This window comes from Pseudoliparis swirei, chromosome 4 (genome assembly GCF_029220125.1).
Source record: "Pseudoliparis swirei isolate HS2019 ecotype Mariana Trench chromosome 4, NWPU_hadal_v1, whole genome shotgun sequence".
Taxonomy (NCBI): Eukaryota; Metazoa; Chordata; class Actinopteri; order Perciformes; family Liparidae; genus Pseudoliparis; species Pseudoliparis swirei.
In genome coordinates, this window is record NC_079391.1 from 31,220,074 (window position 1) to 31,244,463 (window position 24,390).

Here is a 24,390-nt window from a genome sequence, read left to right on the forward strand (position 1 = left end):
ATTTTTTTTTAATGTGCCGTAGCGATCTAAGAGTTACTGGAGGTGAGCATCAATACTCAACACCTATATATTTGTGGTGTAAATATCCAGGCTGTGACACTCAGTAAATATTAAAAAAAACACTCTTATTAGTGGAAAAAAATATACATTATTTAATCCTAAAAAAAAAGGGTTTATTCATTAGCTTATTAAATTTAGATTATTTTTTATAAATGATTAAATAGTGGCGGACTCGACCTAAGGAAAGCAACACAAAGGAAAACAGCCTGTGACTTGAGCAGCACTGCGGCGATCAATAAATGAACTGAAGAATAAAAGAAAGCATTCAGAGTTGTTTTAATGCACTTTCTTTATTTTCTTGTCCTTTGGTGTTTTTTAAAGGCTCCCTCACAAAGAAGCAGATATTCCCCTAACACACATAAACTAAACAGGCTGCAGCTGGCGTGCACTATCTGTAATTAAGCGCACTCGTGCAGCATCTGCAGAGTGTATTTCACACAAAATATACTTTTTAATATTAAATAATTACGAAAATTATCGCAAAAGCGGTAAAAAGTACAAACGCACAGATTTATCCTCGACTCAAAGAACTCCCGAAAGCTGTTTCATGATTGTTTGTTTTTGCCATTTTTTTCTCCCCGTTGTGTGCAAATAGGATGCAGACGTCATGGAGCTCGACTGTGGGAAGAACCCCCCCCCCCCCCAAGAAAAACACTCAACATGGTGGGAAGGAATTAGTAACAGGAGGACTGAACGAACAAAAAAGGTGGGGGGGAGGGCGGGGGGGAGAGAGAGGCAAAACGATCCACAGTTAAAAGGGTGAAATTTGGGTTTATTACAGGGCTGATAACTGGGGAAGGGAGGGGGGGGGTAATGTGCTGTATAGTCTTGTGTCGTGGCCTTTGTTTGTTTTCTCTGAAACAATCAAAAAAGGTTTTTTTTTATTTTTTATAATGAATGTATGAATTGTATCCGACGTACAGATTGCAGGCTTGGGGGTCGCTGTGTCGTTAGCACGTTATAGTTTGAGCTATTTAGCTCGACGACAATATTATTTTCTTTTTTTTACAAAAATGTGTATCAATAGTGCCCCCACATGGAAAGGCCTGAACGGTACTAACGGCTTCCTGTAAACCGGCATCAAACACACGGCTTTTTAGTGCTGCCATTTTAATTAAGCGCCATAAAAAAATAAATGGACTCGATGTGGATGTTTAAATTGTCCGCATAAAATTGTGCAGATTATTTGTTGCATTGTGCAAACACCGGAAACAGAACAAACGACTTTATGATTCATGAAAAAATATCTTGAACCGCACCATGCGACTCAGATTCTAACAACTCGGCATCGTGGAAGTAACGCTTTGCTGTTGCTAGGCAGTTTTTGACATTTTGGGAATAATGGGTTCCATACGTAACGCCTCGTGGATTTTATTTCCATAAATCAATGAATGTGCAACAGAGAATAAATGACTCCACTAGTTAGACATTGTTTTCTTTTTGTCTCTTTGTTGTTTATCCTGATGTTTTACACTTCTTGCTCAAATGAGCATCGTCTAATAATCTGCACATACGATGTCGTTCGTCTGAAAGACGTGTAAACGTCTATTTGATGCCAAATCAATAAAAAAATTTAAAAAAGGAAGTAAAGCTTTGCAGAAACCCCACGCTACTACAAAGCTTATGTGAGAAATGTGTTTTTTTTAAAGTATCTTTCGACGCGGTCTCGCCGTATTACGGCGTCCACCGGCTGCGACCTGCTGTGTGCCCGTGAAACGGTCTTCAAACTTGTTTTTAGGGAAGCCAAATGGCTCAAATATGTCAGAAGCCTCCTTGGAGGAGCTCAATCCGGTGCTCCTCCTCGGGCTCTCCGCAGTCTGCAGGAAAGGCCGCAGGGCTTGACCCTCCTCCTCCTCCTCCATGATGATGAAGCCACACTCCACGCGGTGGAGGCGGGGCTTGCGTTGTCCGGCCCTGCAGACAAAAGCCGCCGCCAGGAACTGAGGGAACTCCTCCATCCCCAAAGGCAGCAGATGGGCGGGGAGCGTGTCCACGCTGGTCGCCATGGTGAGTGGCCCAAATGCAGGGTGTGTGTGTGTGTGTGTGTGTGGGTTGTTCAACCTCGCTGTGTTGTTTTGCAAAATGCCGGCGTATCTGATGAAGCTGAAGTTTTTGGTCGAGGTGATTTTTGTTTTTAAAGAAGAAAAAAAGAAGAAGTGAAAGACTCAAAGAGAGAGAAAGAGAGCGAGCCGTTTGATATTCGGTCCGGAGGGTTCTACTTGATGAGACGTGATTTGAGAGATCCCGTTGCTGCCGCACGCCGTCGCTCTGGATCTCTGCTGTGAAATCAGAGAGCGACGCTGAGCTCCTCTTATATACATCTCATCCTCACGCCCACTCCTTTCTTCCACACACACACACACACACACACAGCTCCTCTCTCCCACACGCTCGGCGATGACACACTTCCGCAGCTTCCATACCGGTGCACCGGAATTATCTCCCAGAACAACCGTTGGCATGGGAACCGGCCTGGCGATGCGTTTGAGGGCGGCGGCGCATTAGCATGGGCTGTGAACATGACGAAGAGTGGCGGAAAACGCTCAGGGGGGGGGGTTAAGCAGGCCACTCAGGGTGTGTGTGTGTACAGAATACACCTGTACATGTGATATACGACTACACACCGATATATACACGTGTCGACCAATGGGTGTCCACGACTTTAAAACCACATTTCCACAACCACATTTTTTTTTTTTTTATCTCAAGTGAGAAAATGTCATATTTAAACTACCGATGATAATTCTGTGTACATCTACATGTGAATATAACATTTACGTGACTATTCCAACATTTTTGGGAGTAACATTTTCTCCCTGCAGGCCTGAAAAGAACCATTTATAAAAATTCCATGACTTTCCCAGGTTTTCCATGACCGGAGGAACCCAGAATATATTTAATCCAGTTGGATTAAAACGTGACCCGTTCCCTTATAAAGCCTTCCCAGGAATGTTGCGTAACACTTGTAACAGAATCTTTTATTATCTAAATCAAAGTGGGCGGAAGAAGACGAGCAGAGTGACGATGTCATCAGAATGTTTATTGACAACAAAATGCAATTCAGCGTTTTCCTGGTGTTCGGGTAGCGGGGACACACACACACACACACACACACAAGAGAAAACGTTAAGACGAAAAAGCAACGCTTCAACGAACTTTATGAGAACAAGCGTACAATATTAGAGAAGAAAAGAAAAAAGTATTTTTAAATCTTAATGAAACATAAAGTGCTCCACACACACACGCACACACACACACGCACGCAGCTTAATTTCCCATTATTCCCGTTTCGCCACCTGATGGATGCTTTGGGGACTCTTTGTATTTATTTTGGGTGTTTCCGCGCTCCGCTCGTTGACGGAGCGCTTTATCGCCCGCAGTTTTTAGTTTTTTTTTCTCGTTCACACAATGCGGCGGCGGCCAGATGCGGCATCGCGCCGCAGGGGGGGGGGGGGGGGAGCGAGGCGTTGCCCTGAAACTGTCACAGTTACTCCTCCGTGGTCCCACATTGGCGGCGAGTCGGGGGAGTCGTCAACACAGCTGGTCCTGGCCCGATCACATTGCAAGACGATCTCTTATTATTATTTACGTTTACAGATTGCAGCCCAATTTAGGGCCTGGTGGATTAGAAGTGGGAGGCGGCCAAACTGCTTCTCTCTCTCTACCTCTTTCTCTCTCCCTCTACCTCGCACTCTCTCTCTCTCTCCCTCTCCCTCTCTCTCTCTCCCTCTCTCTCTCTCTCTCTCTCTCTCTCCCTCTCCCTCTCCCTCTCTCTCCCTCTCCACCTACCTCTACCTCGCGCTCTCACCACGCCTCTCTCTCCTCTACCTCACCCCTCTCTCTCCCTCTCTCTCTACCTCTCTCTCTACCTCACGCTCTCTCTCTCTCTCTACCTACCTCTACCCCTCTCTCTCTCTACCCCTCTCTCTCTACCTCTCTCTCTACCTCACGCTCTCTCTCTCTCTCTACCTACCTCTACACCTCTCTCTCTCTACCTCACGCTCTCTCTCTCTCTCTCTACCTACCTCTACCTCTCTCTCCCTACCTCTACCTCTCTCTCTCCCTCTCTCTACCTCTCTCTCTACCTCACGCTCTCTCTCTCTTTCTACCTACCTCCACCCCTCTCTCTCACTCCCTCTCTCTCTCACTCCCTCTCTTTCTACCTCTATCTACCTCTCTCTACCTACCTCTACCCCTCTCTCTCTATCTACCTCTCTCTACCTACCTCTACCCCTCTCTCTCTCTCTCCCCCCGTTCTGGCGTTACATACCCAGACTTACCATGACGGCGTGGGGCAGGTATCCGTTGGTCTGGCTCTGCAGGCCCACGGTGTTCAGCTCGGCCGACACGTAGCGCTCCGGGCTCGGCTTGTCCAGCGTGGCGCGGCGGATTTTACTCAGTTTGGTGGCGACGAAAAACGGAAGAACTCTCTGAAAGAAGGAGAAGACGGAGAAATGAACAATTGCATTTTATTTATTTTCAAACCACCGCGGTGAAGCGGCCGGTCGGGTCGCTCACCTGCACGATGACGCCTTTGCTCTTGTACTCGGCGTGCAGTCCTCGGGAGAAGAAGTCCACAAACGCCTGCATTAAATACAAAATAAATTAAGGGGGGGGGAGGAAGGTCGTTAAGGCCAAAACTAAAGTTAGTTCAATAAAAAACGGCATTTCTATTCCCAGAGTACAAAATCCGCAGTCCAAAAAAAACAAGTGAAGAGGAACGACCACGTGGAGCACGAGGCGCTCGCCGTGGTAACGGCGAGTGTAATGAAGTGAGGCGGTCGTTAAATTGGACATTAAAATGGAAGATTCACTCTTGATGGATTTGGGACGCACTCTTTTTTCTTTTTACTCTCATCGCTGACACCTGGTCACACAGTCACACACACACACACACACGAGAGAGGCATAGATTGCCCTTTTTAACGCCCTTTATTAGACGACATCAACATGCATATTACCCAGAATTCTACTGAATTCTTCTTTGAACACGTTATTGAAACCCCCCCTCCCCCTCCCCCGCGTGAAGCCGGATCTAAACGGCGTGCGGCGAGGCCGTCGTGGTGAAGGAGTTCCTCCCGCGGTGATAACGATGAGCTCATTGGGTGCGAGATGGAACTGTTATTGCCGTTGACGGTGGGGGGGCGGGGCCAAATGACATATCTCCAGATTGCACCGCTCTATAAATACGGCTTCATTGTTGGGCTATTTTGGGGATTATTTGTGTTCTGCTTGGAGATGCTTTTGTTGCATCTGGTTGCTAGGAGACGGAATATCAGGCCGAGGCAACGCGACGTGGAGGACCGGCTCCGGATGAAAGGAAGGGTGGAGCACACAGGGAGGGAGGTGAAGTCACCGCTCCTCAGCTGTTCAGAAATTAGAGATCTTTGAGGCATTTGTCGATATCGCGTTGTAACAAAGTAACGATGTAACAATGTAACAAAGTAACGATGTGCTGATGTAACAAAGTAACGATGTAACAAAGTAACGACGTGATGATGTAACAATGTAACAAAGTAACAAAGTTACAATGTCATGATTTAACGATGTAACAAAGTAATGATGTGATGATGTAAGAATGTAACGATGTAACAATGTTACGATGTCATGATGTAAGAATGTAACAAAGTAACAATGTTACGATGTCATGATGTAACAAAATAACGATGTAACAAAGTTACGATGTCATGATGTAACAAAGTTACGATGTCATGATGTAACAATGTCACACTCACACACACTCTCGGGTTTACGATGCCGGGATGCGTTTAAAAAACCGGGACAACACACCACCAGGTCAAAAGGTCAAGCGGCACGTGCTGCCGTTACCTTGGAGGCGGAGTAGACGGTGAGCAGGGGGACGGGGTACATCCCGCTGGCGGAGGAGATGTTGAGGATGGCGCCCTTCTTCCTGGAAGACAAGCGGAGGATCATTTAGACCAGGGGTGTCCAAACTTTTTGCAACTAGGGCCAATTGTGATAAAGTAAAGATGCCCGGGGGCCAATAGTTCCTTTAGACATTTTTTAAACCACAAAAATTACATGAAAATACACTGTTATAAAACAATGTATTTTTACTGTCACAATTACTTTTATTTTTTAAATGACAATGTAACCACATATAATATAACCAAATCTGCCTTTCATTCAGTCAGATAACAATGAAAAAGCTGTATATAGAATACCTTACATTTCTATGAGTTACATAACGTTGCAATTAACCTGTTTTGCACTGAATACCTTTTCAAGATAATATCAATAAAGTGCAACCTGTGAAAAATGAAACAAAATAAGATCAAATATTTGGGCATAAAGAGTTTACTGAGTGTTAGTGACACTGCATATCTTTTCAAAATAACAATAACGCGCAACCTTTGAAAAACAAAACAAGTGCAGATATGTCTGAGTCATTCCGTTTTTTTCTATGTGTGATAAAATGGGCTTTCCACTTCACCTATTTTTAAAACGGGGTTGCAGGCTTGATACGGCCACTCTCCATAAAGCTCAATGTTGAGCTCTTGTTTTGAAGGGCAACAGCAGGTAACACCTGGCAAGTCGCCAAGAATCTCGTCCGTCGCGCATGCGCAGCGTAACCGGTTAACGTCGTAACGTACACATTTACACGAAAGTCGACGACAGGCATTTCGCTCTTTATTTATTAATGACTCGCGCCCCACCTCGTCTCTGCTCTTGAACCCGGAGCAGAGAGCGACTCCGAGACGACGTGTCTTCACCACCGTGGGAACGCAGAGGTGTCGGGTTGCTGTTTCCGCGACATATTGGACGCTCTCTGCCGACTGGTTGGAGCGCGCTCACCTGTCTGTGCTCACCTGTCTGTGCGCATGGGGGCGGAGCTCCGCCGCGATACCGAGAGCCAGGAGAAGTGTGAACGCCACCACGTAGAGACAGAAATGACATGCCGCTGTGTCGATACGATCAATAATATACGACCGTTTAGTTGAATAAAACAACCTGACATTACTTCTGTTGTAACCTGGCGCTATAGAGAACATGTCAGTGGGGCGGACCCCCACCCTGTTCTCATGGGAGGGGAAACACTAGTAATTCCCACCGCTCCTGAAAGCGGCGGCCCTCACTGTCAACTTTTCTCCTTTTTTTTTGCCGTCGCCATGGCAAATAGGTTTCGAGAAGGGTTCACGCCACGGATACAGAGACATTAGAAAGGAGGAATTACGTCTTTCAAGTTTTTATGATTTATTTATTCTGACAGATCTGGCGGGCCACAAATAACACATTATATGACCGATGTCGCGGGCCGTATGAAATCTGACCGCGGGCCGGACTTTGGACACCCCTGATTTAGACAAAGCACGAAGAGAAAAGGGGGCGGGCCGCAAACACTGAAAGCCAATCCCAGCAGAGATACCAGATGCGGTACTTTCAATGGAAGAGGAGGTAGCTATTGGGAAAGATCCATATTTAAACATTTGGCTCTCATATAGTATTTAATCTAAACTAGAGGAAGCTGATCTGATAATATCACATTTATTCTACTACCAACGGATGCTTTAAATCAACGTCACAATAATACTTTTTCCCACACACACAACTTACCGTTCCACCATTCGAGGTAAAACGAGACGCGTCATCTGGAGAAAAGAGAGAGAAAAACAAAGTTAATAAATGTGTGTTTGTGGAAGTTTACATCCGCCTTTGTAAAAGTGTGAGAGTGAGAGTGAGTGTGTGTGTGAGAGTGAGAGAGAGTGTGTGTGAGTGAGAGAGAGTGTGAGAGTTTCAAGATTCAAGATTCAAGATGTTTTATTTGTCACATACACACACAGGGTGTGCAGTCGTGTGAGTGTGTGTGCGTGTGTGAGTGTGTTAGAGTAAGAGAGTAAGTGAGAGAGTGTGAGTGAGTGAGAGTGTGTGTGTGTTTGTGTGAGTGAGAGTGAGTGAGAGAAAGTGAGTGAGTCTATGTGCGTGTGTGAGTAAGGGAGTGAGAGAGTGTGAGTGAGAGTGAGAGTGAGTGAGAGTGTGTGTGTGAGTGAGAGTGAGTGTGTGTGTGAGTGAGAGTGAGTGTGTGTGAGTGAGAGTGAGTGTGTGAGAGTGAGAGTGAGTGTGTGTGAGTGTGAGTGAGTGTGAGTGAGTGTGTGAGTGAGAGTGAGTGTGTGTGAGAGTGAGTGTGTGTGAGAGTGTGAGTGAGTGTGAGTGAGAGAGTGAGTGAGTCTGTGTGCGTGTGAGAGAGAGAGTGTGTGTGTGTGAGAGTGTGTGTGTGAGAGTGTGTGAGTGAGTGTGAGTGAGAGAGAGTGAGTGAGTCTGTGTGCGTGTGTGAGTAAGGGAGTAAGTGAGAGTGTGAGTGAGTGAGAGAGAGTGAGTGTGTGAGTGAGAGAGAGAGAGTGAGTGTGTGATTGAGAGAGTGTGAGTGAGAGAGAGTGTGTGTGAGTGAGAGAGAGAGAGTGTGTGTGAGTGAGAGTGAGTGTTTGTGAGTGAGAGAGAGAGTGAGTGTGTGAGTGAGAGAGTGTGAGTGAGAGTGAGTGTTTGTGAGTGAGAGAGAGTGAGTGTGTGAGTGAGAGAGTGTGAGTGAGAGAGAGAGTGAGTGAGAGAGTGTGTGTGAGTGAGAGAGAGAGTGAGTGAGAGAGAGTGAGTGTGTGAGTGAGAGTGAGTGTTTGTGAGTGAGAGAGAGAGTGAGTGTGTGAGTGAGAGAGTGTGAGTGAGAGAGAGTGTGTGTGTGAGTGAGAGAGAGAGTGAGAGAGTGTGTGAGTGAGAGTGAGTGTTTGTGAGTGAGAGTGAGTGTTTGTGAGTGAGAGAGAGAGAGTGAGTGTGTGAGTGAGAGAGAGAGAGTGAGTGTGTGAGTGAGAGTGAGTGTTTGTGAGTGAGAGAGAGAGAGTGAGTGTGTGAGTGAGAGAGTGTGAGTGAGAGAGTGTGTGTGTGAGTGAGAGAGAGAGTGAGTGAGAGAGTGTGTGTGAGTGAGAGAGAGAGTGAGAGAGTGTGTGAGTGAGAGTGAGTGTTTGTGAGTGAGAGTGTGAGTGAGAGAGTGTGTGTGAGTGAGAGAGTGAGTGTGTGAATGAGAGAGTGAGTGAGAGAGAGTGTGTGTGTGAGTGAGAGAGTGTGTGTGTGAGTGAGAGAGAGTGAGTGAGAGATTGTGTGTGAGTGAGAGAGTGTGAGTGAGAGAGAGTGTGTGAGAGTGTGAGTGAGAGAGTGTGAGTGAGAGAGAGTGTGTGTGTGAGTGAGAGAGAGTGTGTGAGAGTGTGAGTGAGAGAGTGTGAGTGAGAGAGAGTGTGTGTGTGAGTGAGAGAGAGAGTGTGTGAGAGTGTGAGTGAGAGATTTTTTTTTGATTTTTGAAAAAACTTTATTTCGAACTGTGCACCACATAAACCAAATTGCAATCAACACAAATCTTTTTAACTGCAGCACCAATCCTGAAAAAGAAAATTGTTCATGGTGCTCAAGTTCTTTTATAACAAAAAACAAAAGCTGCTCCCTGAGGCCCTCAGTCGCCCTCGCCTCTCGCCCTCTTCTCCTCGTCCTCCACCAGCAGCGTCTTCCTGAGGTCGCACAGGATCTTCTTCAACCTGAAGAACTCCTGTGGAGTGAAGGCTCCTCTCTCGTCTTCATCGTGAGGAAGGTGGCAGAGAGGAAGAACCTGTCCTGGCAGAAGTCGTCCTTCACCTGGACATGCCACATCTGCTTCGTCTTGCGGAGGAAGTATTTCAACTCCTCCACACTGTAGTGAGGAAGAGGAGTAGATTCCTCCTCAGAGCTGGACTCTGGCTCCGCCCCTCTCCTCCTCGACCTCCGTCTGCCCGCCGTCACCTTCTTTGCCTGTGGGTTTTCTCCTTCCTCCCTCCTCTTCCTCTTTAGCCGGGGGGCTCTGAGGCTCCTCCTCCTCCTCCTCCTCCATGTCCACCTCGCTGTCCGACAGCACCACCTCCCTGGCACCTGCCCCCCTCTCTTCCTCTGACTCACCCTTTTCTACCTCTCCACTTTGTTGGGCCACCTCAGCCCCAGCCCCACCCTCTTCTTCCTCTTCCTCACCCAGCTGGACTGTACCAGCTCCGCCCCCTTCTCCCCTTTCTTCCTCAACCTGCTGTTCAGCACCAGCCCCTCCCTCCTCTCTCCTCTCCTCCTCCTCTACCTCCTCACCCTGCTGGCCTGTGACCGCCTCCCCCTCTCCCTCCTCACCTTGCTGGACTGGACCAGTGCCCCCCTCCTCTTCCTCCTCCACAACCTGCTGGGCACCCCCCGCCTCTGCCTGCTGCCTCTCCTCCCCCCTCTGGGTACCTGCAGTCCCTGGTTGCCCCCCCTCCCCCCCCTGCTGTGCACCCCCCGTGCCCTCCGCCCCCCCCTGGCTCCGCCCCCGAGGAGCCGCCCTGCTGGTGTTCTGCTCAGCAGCTCTCCACCGGTGGCAGTCCCTGGCTATGTGCCCCTCTCCCCGCAGATGAAGCACTTCCCGTTCCCTGAGGAGATGTAGATGGGGTAGTTGTGCCCGGCCACCCTGATGAACACCCGGAGGCGGAGCTCTCCACCCTGATGAACACCCGGAGGCGGAGCTCTCCACCCTGATAAACACCCGGAGGCGGAGCTCTTCTCCCCTGTTGTTCAGGATCATGAGAGATGCCTCCGGTGGGACCACACGTGCCTCATCCGGGAGGACTTCCACCCTGAGGGGATCTTCTTCAGCCGGGACACCACCTTCCCGTGCTTCACCAGCTCCTTCAAAATCACCTCCTCTTTGATAAAAGGAGGCACGTTGGCCACGGTGACCCTGACCGACGGTGTGGCCAGCGGCGCCACCGGCACATACATGCCTCTGATGACCACCCCCGACACCACCACCTCGTTCACCTTTGTCACGCTGTCTAAGAACAGCACCACCGCTCCGTTCATACGGGCAGCGGACCTCACGCAGCCGTCGCCGACCACGTCGCCCACTGCCAGCCCCACCTCCTCCTCCGAGCACGGGAAACTGGGCGCCACTCTAATCCCGTGTGCCCGCGTGAGGAAGCTCAAGTCCTCCATGACTCTAGCTCCCCGCTAGCTCCCCGTTAGCCCGCCGGTTAGCTCCCTGCTAGCCGCACGCCGCTAACGCGCACACAGACACACAAACAAAACCCTCCGTGAACTCACAGACACTCACAACAAACATACCTGGAGACCCAGTCACTCTTTAACGTGGAAAAAACCACCTTTAAACCAACAATGCTCCTCTGCTCCGCAATCACACGTCCTCTCACGCTGAGAGAGAGTGAGAGAGAGTGTGAGTGTGAGGGAGAGTGAGAGTGTGAGGGAGAGTGAGAGAGAGTGTGTGTGAGTGAGAGAGAGTGTGTGTGAGTGAGAGAGAGTGTGTGTGAGTGAGAGAGAGTGTGTGTGAGTGAGAGTGTGTGTGAGTGAGAGTGAGAGTGTGTGTGTGAGTGAGAGAGTGTGTGTGAGTGAGAGAGAGTGTGTGTGAGTGAGAGTGAGAGTGTGTGTGTGAGTGAGAGAGAGTGTGTGTGAGTGAGAGAGAGTGTGTGAGTGAGAGAGAGTGTGTGAGGGAGAGAGAGTGTGTGAGAGAGAGTGTGTGTGAGAGAGAGTGTGTGTGAGGGAGAGAGTGTGTGTGAGGGAGAGAGAGTGTGTGTGAGGGAGAGAGAGTGTGTGTGAGAGAGAGTGTGTGAGTGAGAGAGAGTGTGTGTGAGTGAGAGAGAGTGTGTGAGTGAGAGAGAGTGTGTGTGAGTGAGAGAGAGTGTGTGTGAGTGAGAGTGTGTGTGAGTGAGAGAGAGTGTGTAAGAGGAGAGGTGTGAGTGAGAGTGTGTGTGAGTGAGGAGTGTGTGTGTGAGAGAGTGTGAGTGAGAGAGTGTGTGTGGTGAGAGAGTGAGTGGGTGAGTGAGAGAGTGTGTGAGTGAGAGTGTGTGAGTGAGAGAGAGTGTGTGTGTGTGAGAGAGAGAGTGTGTGAGTGAGAGTGTGTGTGGAGTGAGAGAGAGTGTGTGAGTGAGAGAGGTGTGTGAGTGAGAGAGGTGTGTGAGTGAGGAGAGGTGTGTGTGGAGGAGAGTGTGTGAGTGAGAGAGGTGTGTGTGAGTGAGAGTGTGTGTGAGTGAGTGAGAGAGTGTGTGTGAGTGAGAGTGAGTGTGTGTGTGAGAGTGTGTGTGAGTGAGAGAGTGTGTGTGAGTGAGAGAGAGTGTGTGTGAGTGAGAGAGAGTGTGTGAGTGAGAGAGAGTGTGTGTGAGTGAGGGAGAGTGTGTGAGTGAGAGAGAGTGTGTGTGAGTGAGAGAGTGTGTGTGAGTGAGAGTGTGTGAGAGAGAGAGTGTGTGTGTGAGAGAGTGTGAGTGAGAGAGTGTGTGTGAGTGAGAGTGTGCGTGTGAGTGAGAGAGTGTGTGAGTGAGAGTGTGTGTGTGAGTGAGAGAGAGAGTGTGTGTGAGTGAGAGAGAGTGTGTGTGTGAGTGAGTGAGAGAGAGAGTGTGTGAGTGAGTGAGAGGGTGTGTGAGAGTAGTGAGAGAGTGAGAGAGTGTGTCTAAGTGAGAGAGAGTGTGTGAGAGTGGAGAGAGTGTGTGTAAGTGAGAGAGAGTGTGTGTGAGTGAGAGAGAGTGTGTGTGAGTGAGAGTGTGTATGAGTGAGAGAGAGTGTGTGTGAGGGAGAGAGAGTGTGTGAGTGAGAGAGAGTGTGTGTGAGTGAGAGTGTGTGTGAGTGAGGGAGAGTGTGTGTGTGAGGGAGAGAGAGTGTGTGTGTGTGAGGGAGAGAGAGTGTGTGTGTGAGGGAGAGTGTGTGTGAGTGCCTCTCCATATAACCCAGGTGCATGCTGGTCCTGTACCTCACCTCCTACATATAACCCAGGTGCATGCTGGTCCTGTACCTGCCTCCTCCTACATGTGACCCAGGTGCATGCTGGTCCTGTACCTCTACCTGTGCACATTGCTTGCAGGTGGCTAGGGGGTGGTGCTTGTCGTCATGGTTACCTTGTTGCAGATAGATAGATAGATAGACTGAAACGAGCCGTCACAGGTAAACACGGAGCGCTCCTGTAACGATGACCAGCAGGGAGTGAGTGAAGGAGTGAGAGAGTGAGGGAGTGAAGGAGTGAGGGAGGGAGGGAGTGAAGGAGTGAGGAGGGAGTGAAGGAGTGAGAGAGTGAGGGAGGGAGTGAAGGAGTGAGTGAGAGGAGTGAAGGAGTGAGGGAGGGAGTGAAGGAGTGAGAGAGTGAGGGAGTGAGTGAAGGAGTGAGAGAGTGAGGGAGTGAAGGAGTGAGGGAGGGAGTGAAGGAGTGAGGGAGGGAGTGAAGGAGTGAGAGAGTGAAGGAGTGAGGGAGGGAGGGAGTGAAGGAGTGAGGGAGGGAGTGAAGGAGTGAGAGAGTGAGGGAGGGAGTGAAGGAGTGAGGGAGGGAGGGAGTGAAGGAGTGAGAGAGTGAGGGAGTGAAGGAGTGAGGGAGGGAGGGAGTGAGGAGGGAGTGAAGGAGTGAGAGTGAAGGAGTGAGGGAGGGAGTGAAGGAGTGAGGGAGGAGTGAAGGAGTGAGGGAGGGAGTGAAGGAGTGAGGGAGGGAGTGAAGGAGTGAGGGAGGGAGTGAAGGAGTGAGGGAGTGAAGGAGTGAGGGAGGGAGTGAAGGAGTGAGAGAGTAAAAAATGTAAAAAATTAAACAATTGTAATTTGTATTTTTATTTGTAAAAATTTTTTGGGTTAAGTGCTAAGGTTAAGTGCTAAGGCTATCAAAGCTCTTAGCCACAAAGGCCACTATCGGGGAACCGGGGGGAACCGGGGAACCGCGATGGGAACCGGCGACGGGAAGCGACGGGAACCGCGACGGGAACTTAAGTGCTAAGGCTATCAAAGAAAGCCACTATCGGGGAAGGGGAACCGCGATGGGGAACCGGCAGGCGAAAAAACCAACGCCTGACCGATGCCCCGAGAGGTACAGTGTGGGGAACGGGAAAAAACACCTTTAAACATAAGCACATACATTGAGACATTGACACAGCGAGTAGGTGAGAAGGGGGGTAATAAACAACAACTGGATCATGTCCAAGAAGATGGGAACAGGCGGGGGAACCGATGGGGAACCGGCGATGGGGAACCGCGACGGGAACCGGATGCTAAGGCTATCAAAGCTCTTAGACACAAAAGCCACTATCGGGGAACCGCGGGGGGAAGGGGAACCGCGATGGGGAACCGCGACGGGAACCGCGGGACTGTGGGTTAAGTGCTAAGGCTATCAAAGCTCTTAGACACAAAAGCCACTATCGGGGGAACCGTGAGGGGAACCGCGATGGGGAACCGGCGGACCGGAACACAGTGACGGGAACCGCGGGGGAAAAGGGTAAAAGTGCTAATCAATCAAGACAAAGAAGAAGCCACTATCGGGGAACCGGCGGGGAACCGGCGATGGGGAACCGGCGACGGGGAACCGGCGGGGACTGCGGGTTAAGTGCTAAGGCTATCAAAGCTCTTAGACACAAAAGCCACTATCGGGGGAACCGGCGATGGGGAACCGGCGATGGGGAACGGGAACCGGGGGGAACCGGCGATAGACACAAAAGCCACTATCGGGGAACGGGGAACCGCGATGGGGAACCGGCGATGGGGAACCGGCGACGGGGAACCGGTGGGGACTGCGGGTTAAGTGCTAAGGCTATCAAAGCTCTTAGACACAAAAGCCACTATCGGGGGAACCGGCGGGGGGGAACCGGCGGGGGGGAACCGGCGATGGGGAACCGGCGATGGGGAACCGGCGGGGGGGAACCGGCGATGGGGAACCGGCGATGGGGAACCGGCGATGGGGAACCGGCGATGGGGAACCGGCGACGGGGAACCGGCGGGGACTGCGGGTTAAGTGCTAAGGCTATCAAAGCTCTTAGACACAAAAGCCACTATCGGGGGAACCGGCGATGGGGAACCGGCGGGAGATACCGGCAATGGGGAACCGGCGATGGGGAACCGGCGATGGGGAACCGGCGACGGGGAACCGGCGGGGACTGTGGGTTAAGTGCTAAGGCTATCAAAGCTCTTAGACACAAAAGCCACTATCGGGGGAACCGGCGGGGGGGAACCGGCGGGGGGGAACCGGCGATGGGGAAACCCGGGATGGGGAACCGGCGATGGGGAACCGGCGACGGGGAACCGGCGGGGACTGCGGGTTAAGTGCTAAGGCTATCAAAGCTCTTAGACACAAAAGCCACTATCGGGGGAACCGGCGATGGGGAACCGGCGATGGCGAACAGGTGGGGGGGAACCGGCGATGGGGAACCGGCGGGGGGGGAACCGGCGGGGGGGAACCGGCGATGGGGAACCGGCGACGGGGAACCGGCGGGGACTGCGGGTTAAGTGCTAAGGCTATCAAAGCTCTTAGACACAAAAGCCACTATCGGGGGAACCGGCGGGGGGGAACCGGCGATGGGGAACCGGCGATGGGGAACCGGCGACGGGGAACCGGCGGGGACTGTGGGTTAAGTGCTAAGGCTATCAAAGCTCTTAGACACAAAAGCCACTATCGGGGGAACCGGCGGGGAACCGCGGGGAACCGATGGGAACCGGCGACGGGGAACCGGCGACGGGGAACCGGCGGGGACTGCGGGTTAAGTGCTAAGGCTATCAAAGCTCTTAGACACAAAAGCCACTATCGGGGGAACCGCGGGGAACCGGGGGGGAACAGCGATGGGGAACCGGCGCGGGAACCGCGACGGGAACCGCGACGGGAACCGCGAGGACTGCGGGTTAAGTGCTAAGGCTATCAAAGCTCTTAGACACAAAAGCCACTATCGGGGGAACCGCGATGGGGAACCATGGGGAACCGGGGGGGAACCGGCGGGGGGGAACCGGCGACGGGGAACCGGCGGGGACTGCGGGTTAAGTGCTAAGGCTATCAAAGCTCTTAGACACAAAAGCCACTATCGGGGGAACCGGCGGGGGGGAACCGGCGGGGGGGAACCGGCGATGGGGAACCGGCGATGGGGAACCGGCGACGGGGAACCGGCGGGGACTGCGGGTTAAGTGCTAAGGCTATCAAAGCTCTTAGACACAAAAGCCACTATCGGGGGAACCGGCGATTGGGAACCGGCGATTGATTGATTTGATATATTTATTTGTCGTTTGCCAGAGTACAGGTACAAAAGCATCGAAATTACAAGAAAGGGTGGATGAAAGATTACAGCATAACATGAGGGAAGAAGGCGAGAAAAAACACCAACGCCCCGACTATGCCCCGAGAGGGGTACAGTGTGGGAGCAGGAAAAAAACACCTTAGCACATAAGCACATACATTTTAGACATGACTTGCAACGAGTAGGAAGGGGAGGAGGTAATCCAACAACTGGGTGATCTAAGCCCATCCATTGGGGGCAGAAGGTAACCAGCACCGACAAGCAGCCAGCCGGTCCGGCGCCAACACAGCAGCGCCAGCCACAGCCGTCCGGTCCCACTGGGGGTAAAAAGCAGGCGAAGGCGTGGGATGGGGGGAGGGGGGTAGTGAATGCAATCAGTATTATTGAAAGTTCGTGTGTGCGTGTTCTGGTATGTCGTCCTCCCCCAGGCCACAACAGACAGAGTTCTCAGTCCGCAAGATGGTCGTTGCCATGGAGATAGCCTTGAAAGGTCCTGGGAGAAAACAACCACAGGTGTCTGTGGATAGGGGGAAGGAATGAGAGAGGTTCTCACTACAGCGATCTTCAGGGGAGTTGTTGTTCCAGTAACGGCCTTGGCCAAGGCACCGTTCTGGTTGAGGGAGCCGAAGCAGATAAGATTGGGATTGTTTGGTCTGCCAGCAGCTACATCCAATTTGCGCACCTGCTATTCCACCACTTTCCTCCCATTTTCAAATCGATCCAATTTCGTCGGGCAGCCTTAGGGGCTTTTAACGGCTGTCACCGTTTCCTTAATTTTCCGATAAACCAGGGCAACGCCAAATCCAAACAGCAGAAATCCTGTAATCATAGTTCGAATAGGTAGATGTCATCTACGTCCTCCACGGAAAGGCTGCTAGGCACACGACACGCCCATCGTGTAACCAGCTGCAACGTCCCGGCAGGACGGGCAGGTTCCCCCAAACCCAAGCTTCTCGTCGAGAAGACGGTGTCAATTGCGTTGAGAGACCAGTTGATCAGATGATCAGTTGATCGGTCCATGGTTTTTAGTTCGAAGAGCGATGAGGAGAGAGTCTCTCAAGTATAAAACAAGACAAAACATGACGAGAGAAGCCAAGCAGGGAAGGGAAGGTCATGGGGAGGAGAGGGAGAGAAAATGCGACTGCCTTCGAAGAGAGCCAAAGAAGATGGGGAACAGGCGGGGGGGAACCGGCGATGGGGAACCGGCGATGGGGAACCGGCGACGGGGAACCGGCGGGGACTGCGGGTTAAGTGCTAAGGCTATCAAAGCTCTTAGACACAAAAGCCACTATCGGGGGAACCGGCGGGGGGGAACCGGCGATGGGGAACCGGCGATGGGGAACCGGCGACGGGAACCGCGGGACTGTGGGTTAAGTGCTAAGGCTATCAAAGCTCTTAGACACAAAAGCCACTATCGGGGGAACCGGTGGGGGGGAACCGGCGGGGGGGAACCGGCGATGGGGAACCGGCGACGGGGAACCGGCGACGGGGAACCGCGGGACTGCGGTTAAGTGCTAAGGCTATCAAAGCTCTTAGACACAAAAGCCACTATCGGGGAACCGCGGGGAACCGGCGGGGGAACCGCGATGGGGAACCGGCGACGGGAACCGCGATGGGAACCGGGGAAACTGCAGGTTAAATGCTAAGGCTATCAAAGCTCTTCGACACAAAAGCCACTATCGGGGGAACTGGGGGGCAACCGGCGGGGGGGAACCGGCGATGGGGAACCGGCGACGGGGAACCGCGACGGGAACCGCCGGGGACTGCGGGTTAAGTGCTAAGGCTATCAAAGCTCTTAGACACAAAAGCCAGCATCGGGGGAACCGGCGATGGAGAACCGGCAATGGGGAACCGCGGGGGAACCGCGATGGGGAACCGCGACGGGAACCGGGGGACTGCGGGTTAAGTGCTAAGGCTATCAAAGCTCTTAGACACAAAAGCCACTATCGGGGGAACCGGCGGGGGGGAACCGGCGGGGGGGAACCGGCGATGGGGAACCGGCGATGGGGAACCGGCGACGGGGAACCGGCGGGGACTGCGGGTTAAGTGCTAAGGCTATCAAAGCTCTTAGACACAAAAGCCACTATCGGGGGAACCGGCGGGGGGGAACCGGCGATGGGGAACCGGCGATGGGGAACCGGCAATGGGGAACCGGCGATGGGGAACCGGCGATGGGAACCGGCGATGGGGAACCGGCGATGGGGAACCGGCGATGGGGAACCGGCGACGGGGAACCGGCGGGGACTGCGGGTTAAGTGCTAAGGCTATCAAAGCTCTTAGACACAAAAGCCACTATCGGGGGAACCGGCGATGGGGAACCGGCGGGGGGGGAACCGGGGGAACCGGCGATGGGGAACCGCGACGGGAACCGGCGGGGACTGTGGGTTAAGTGCTAAGGCTATCAAAGCTCTTAGACACAAAAGCCACTATCGGGGGAACCGGTGGGGGGGAACCGGCGGGGGGGAACCGGCGATGGGGAACCGGCGATGGGGAACCGGTGGGGGGGAACCGGAGGGGGGGAACCGGCGATGGGGAACCGGCGATGGGGAACCGGTGGGGGGGAACCGGCGGGGGGGGAACCGGCGACGGGGAACTGGCGGGGACTGCGAGTTAAGTGCTAAGGCTATCAAAGCTCTTAGACACAAGAGATGAAAACAAACATCCCCGTAACAAACAGACATACGGCACATGCCAGCGCCAGCAAGTATCGCTTGACGGCCTTCCTCTTCATGTTGTTATAAAACACCTTGCCGGTTTCGATCTGCAGCAAACGTGCAATGAAGTTCTCGGTGATCGGGTCCTGGAGCTCGATGATGATCTGAAGCTCCGCCTCACAATAGAACAACCTCATCTGGGCCACTAGTCTCCGGGCGACGTCTTTGACATTATGAGCATTCTTGCAGAATTCCTCATCGTAGTCAAATCGCTCCAGCGCTTTGTCAACTATTCTTTTGAGAAAGGCGAGGTTGTTTTCATTGCAGACAAACATATTAAGTTTGCGCAGCATCTCATAGATGACCAATGTCACGAACTGCCTAGGTCTGAACTCGGCTAATTCAGTGTCGCTCATTGCTTCTCTTGAATTCAGTTCTTTTTTTTAAGGAAATTTGCAAAAAAGTCTTCCTTAATGTGTTGTCTGGAGCCAAAAGACACTCGTAAATGAACTTAGAAAGCCTTTTTGTCTTTGATCTAGTAAATACAGAATGACAGCATTCACCATATGTTGAAGTCCGCTGGATAAAGTAGCTTCGTGTGTGAGTCTTATTTATAGAAAGTCCTGCCTTTGATGTGTGACGTAGGTGCGACGTCACATTCCGGCCTCCGATCGTGAATGTTGGCGCTGTATTCTAGAGGAAAGCCCCGCCCCCCTTTCATTGCCCACAATGGGTCCTAACGGTATAGGCTGCCTAATTGCCTGCCTGCAGTAAACTCGGGGAAAAGGCGCGTTAGATTTGAGAATCCGCCATTTGACGGTCCGCGATCCGTGGGCGGGGCTTATCGGGTGCGCGCGGGCCGAACCGAGGGCGACAGAACCAACGGATCCGCCCCGGAGTCGATGCTATGTGGGGAAGAAGACTCGAATCAACGACACTCACCGGCCAACACGTCCTCGCTCACTGACGCGCGAGCGCTCTGTCTACGTCACTAAACGGTGTGCTTTGATTTACGATAGCTAGCTAACCGTTCCGTTAGCCTAGCTAAGGGGTTCTCAAACGGTGGGACGCGCCCCTCTCGTTACAAAGTACACGGACGTTAAACGGAGTCATTGATACATAAAGAGTGACATGCCTGTGCTTCCGTGTGAATGTTTACGTTGCGGCGTTCACGGGTTACGCTGCGCGAGACGGCCGAGATCGGCTTTTCCGCCGTTCCCTTTCAAAATAAAAGCTCAACAATGAGCATTGAGAGTGGCCGTATCAAGCCTGCAACCCCGGTTTTAAAAGCTCATTGCAGCTATAACTAGAATGGGCACTCGGTAGAGCGCATACCTTCGCATATCACAAGATTGGGCATTGAATTATGAACATTTTGGCATTAGTTGCATGCCAATTGGACAAAAATGTATTGTGCTATGGTAAAAAAAGAGTTTGACCTTTCCATGACCTTGACCTTGACCTTTGACCCGATTGATCCCAAAATCTAATCAAATGGTCCCCGGATAATAACCAATCATCCCACCAAATTTCATGCGATTCAAGAACATTTTGACCTGTTCTTGACCTTTGACCCGATCGATCCCAAAATCTAGTCAACTGGTCCCCGGATAATAAACAATCATCCCACCAAATTTCATGCGATTCGGTTCAATACTTTTTGAATTCTGTGAAAGATTTTGACCTGTTCATGACCTTTGACCTTTGACCCGATCGATCCCAAAATCGAATCAACTGGTCCCCGGATAATAAACAATCATCCCACCAAATTTCATGCGATTCGGTTCAATACTTTTTGAGTTCTGTGAAAGATTTTGACCTGTTCATGACCTTTGACCTTTGACCCGATCGATCCCAAAATCGAATCAACTGGTCCCCGGATAATAAACAATCATCCCACCAAATTTCATGCGATTCGGTTCAATACTTTTTGAGTTCTGCGAAAGATTTTGACCTGTTCATGACCTTTGACCTTTGACCTTTGACCCGATCGATCCCAAAATCTAATCAACTGGTCCCCGGATAATAAACAATCATCCCACCAAATTTCATGCGATTCGGTTAAATACTTTTTGAGATTTGCGAATAACACGCAAATAAATAAATAAATAAATAAATAAATAAATAAATATACGGCGATCAAAACATAACCTTCCGGCATTTTCAATGCGAAGGTAATAATGATAACACGTGATCACTCACATATCTGAACTCGTTTTGTTTTGGTTTCATGTTATTGTGGTTTTAAAAAAGATATGCAGTGTAAAACACAGTAAAACTCTTTAATGACAAATATTTGAACTTTTTTGTCTTAGTTTTTCACAGGTTGCACTTTATTGTTGTCATCTTGAACAGATATTCAGTGCAAATCAGGTTAATGACAGTCACAAGAAGCCATTTATTGCCAAATATTCGGATGTAGACGGGGCCGGTCCGTTGTAGCACGGGAACCAATGTTGTGAAGCGGATGCTACTCCACCGGGAAGAGCCTGGACCAGAACCAGAGCCTGGACCAGAACCAGAGCCTGGACCAGAACCAGGACCAAAGCAAGAAGAGGCCGTGTTCTCCTGATGTGCAGTATGGCCCTACAGGAGCCCGCTGTCGCAGTGATGTTGGCCGTCAGAGAGTCGACTGTCACCCCGAGGTGCCTGGCCGTCAGATCTTTCTAAAACTACCCTGTTTTTCTTCAGTTAACAAATCATCATAAATAAATCATGAATAATGTTCTGTAATGAAACATCTAAATGCTAATAGCTTTAAATATACTCACTCGACAGTGACCTATCGACCTCGTTGTCTTTGGGTTTAAAAGAAAGTCACGACACTCGCGATCAGCACAGCAGTCACACCTTTATTAGTTGAGTCCCAAGAAAAAAGCAGAAACATAAATAAAAAAAAGGAACATTGAGTCAGGCAGTACATCAGTGTGTGGACATGAAGCAGAAGAAACCCGGTCGTTCTCCTTTTACATCTCATGTCAAACTTTACTGCAGTAGAAAAGGAGTCCGACGTCTGGATGGATCATCGACTGAACATCGACTCGCTGACGCGTTTCAGACCAAGAGCATCGTCCATCCAGACGCTCCGCTGGACTGGAAGTGATTATTCCTCGGATCGCCGCGTTTACACAATATTTGTAGCTTTTCTTTAAAAAGCGTAACGCACTATACGCGCGTGTCGGTTTAAACCGTTTATAGTCCTAACTCCACCACCTGAACATCGCTCTCTACGACACAAACTCAGAATAAATCATTTGGCAACAGATGTAATTTACCTGAAGAAGCAGATTACATTTCCTCATATCACAAAATATATGGAAATATAATAGTAATAATAAGACTTCCCTTCTGACGACAGCATGTGTGGAGGATCCGTTTGGGTGGACGACCTTTAATATAAACCCAGATCAATCAAAACAAATGAATGTTTCCAGAAGAGACGCATGTAGAAAAGAAAAATATGAAACGCTTCACAGAATACTCAAAACTCTCAAATGGAATCATGCAAACAGGAAGCCGTTGTTTTACCGCATGAGAGAGACAACGTCTTATAGTCGAGTCTCCTGCAAATCAGACGCTCTGGCGACGTCAAGCCGCTCTCATCGCCAGGTAGAGTCGGCCCGCACGATAACAGAAACACTGAAACCGGATAACTATTTAATCCAGATTATTATTCTGAAACGGGATCCTCAGGGTGACATTTCATTCCCGAACGCATAGAGGCAACAAAGCCCCACAATGCATTGCAGCAGAGACTCACACAGAAGGGATGTGAGGGATAGTAGAGCGGGATTAATAAGAGTGGTGGTGGAGATGCATCGTGGGTAATAATCAACTGCAACAGCGTTGACACCCACCCCCACCCTCATCCCACGACCCCCACCCTCATCCCACGGGGCGAAGAGAGGCCCCCTGACTCACGGACCCGGCTGTGATTCCGTCAGGAGGTCTGAGGACACGAGGAAACGTCGTCCCTGAGAAGCAGACCTGGAATCCTCCGTGTTCCCAAATGTGATCTTTTGGGGGCGATGCAGAATAAACTGAGTTGTTTGTTTGTTTGTGCGGAAGTCAATGGAGGAACCGAGTGAGCTCGAGTGCGATGCGGCCAGAACGCTCCTATCGGGACAGTCTCGTCACGCCAGAGTCAATTAAATACTTGACCAATAAAAAAAGTTATTTACTCGTAAAATGTTTTGAACTTTCAATGCAAATTATTTTAGATTTTCTTTTTAAAAAAAGAGAAATGTTTCCAACAAAAATATGTGTGCAAAACAATAATCCTAATCTATGACGTCATGCGACGAGCTCTCTGCGGCGCCCCGTGAGTGACGTGGTTTCAGTCGGCTGTGATCGGGAAGAAAAGAAAAAAACGTATTAATAAAACCCAGAGAGCCGGGATCCCGTTGGGCTGAAGAGGGGGGGGGGGGGGGGGGGGCGGTCAAGCAGGCCACTAAGTGTGTGTGTACAGATACACCTGTACATGTGATATACGACTACACACCGATATATACACGTGTCGACCAATGGGTGTCCACGACTTTAAAAACATTTTTATTTTTTTATCTCGTGAGAAAATGTCATATTTAAACTACCGATGATAATTCTGTGTACATCTAAATATGAATATAACATTTACGTGACTATTCCAACATTTTTGGGAGTAACATTTTCTCTCTGCAGGCCTGAAAAGAACCATTTATAAAAATTCCATGACTTTCCCAGGTTTTCCATGACCGTAGGAACCCAGCATATATTTAATCCAGTTGGATTAAAACGTGACCTGTTCCCTGGTAAGGTGTTCCCAGGAATGTTGCGTAACACGTGTAACAGAATCTTTTATTATCTAAATCAAAGTGGGCGGAAGAAGACGAGCAGAGCGACGACGTCATCAGAATGTTTATTGACAACAAAATGCAATTCAGCGTTTTCCTGGTGTTCGGGTAGCGGGGACACACACACACACACACACAGTCAGTTTTTAACAGTTTAGTAAAGAGGGTCAACTTTTTAAACTTGATGAAACTCAAGTCTCTCCGCCTGCCGGCGCCTACAAGCCGCCACACGCATGAAATTAAGTTTTGGTTAAATTAAACACACAACGAAAAAGCTTCAACGAACTTTATGAGAACAAGCGTACAATATTTGAGAAGAAAAGAAAAAAGTCTTTTTAAATCTTAATGAAACATTAAGTACTCCACACACACACGCACACACACACACGCACGCAGCTTAATTTCCCATTATTCCCGTTTCGCTGCCTGATGGATGCTTTGGGGACTCTTTGTATTTATTTTGGGTGTTTCCGCGCTCCGCTCAGCGACGGAGCGCTTTATCGCCCGCAGTTTTTAGTTTTTTTCTCGTTCACACGATGCGGCATCGCGCCGCAGGGGGGGGGGGGGGGGGGAGCGAGGCGTTGCCCTGAAACTGTCACAGTTACTCCTCCGTGGTCCCACATTGGCGGCGAGTCGGGGGAGTCGTCAACACCCCCCCCCCCCCCCCCCCGCGCGGCTCCGTCTAACCCTGCTTCTGCTTCTTAAGGTAGCGAGCGCGCTGGGACAGGCACACCCCCATCACGTGGCTGTTGAGGACGCCGGCGGGTAGCAGCGCCGTGGTCACCCAGCCCTGTGGAGGAAACACCGTCAGCTGGGGGGGGGGCA

At 50.6% G+C, this 24,390-nt stretch overlaps 2 protein-coding genes across 2 annotated transcripts in view; both read right to left on the reverse strand.

Moving 5' to 3' along the window:
• Positions 1–3,079: 3,079 nt before the first annotated feature.
• On the reverse strand, positions 3,080–7,352 carry LOC130192345 (very-long-chain 3-oxoacyl-CoA reductase-A-like). Its single transcript, XM_056412260.1, has 5 exons — positions 6,877–7,352; positions 5,890–5,971; positions 4,579–4,644; positions 4,341–4,490; positions 3,080–3,606 (listed from the first exon to the last, which is right to left on the reverse strand). Exons 1-5 carry the CDS (start codon positions 7,071–7,073, stop codon positions 3,592–3,594), a joined length of 510 nt encoding a protein of 169 aa, XP_056268235.1. The 5' UTR covers positions 7,074–7,352; the 3' UTR covers positions 3,080–3,591.
• A 16,259-nt stretch (positions 7,353–23,611) lies between these two features.
• Positions 23,612–24,390, reverse strand: part of LOC130192343 (very-long-chain 3-oxoacyl-CoA reductase-B-like) — a 13,486-nt gene continuing 12,707 nt past the window's right edge. Inside the window, exon 11 of the mRNA XM_056412259.1 lies at positions 23,612–24,355. Within this exon, the coding sequence (XP_056268234.1) occupies positions 24,248–24,355 (108 nt within the window). The 3' untranslated portion in view covers positions 23,612–24,247. The remainder of the gene's footprint in view (positions 24,356–24,390) is intronic.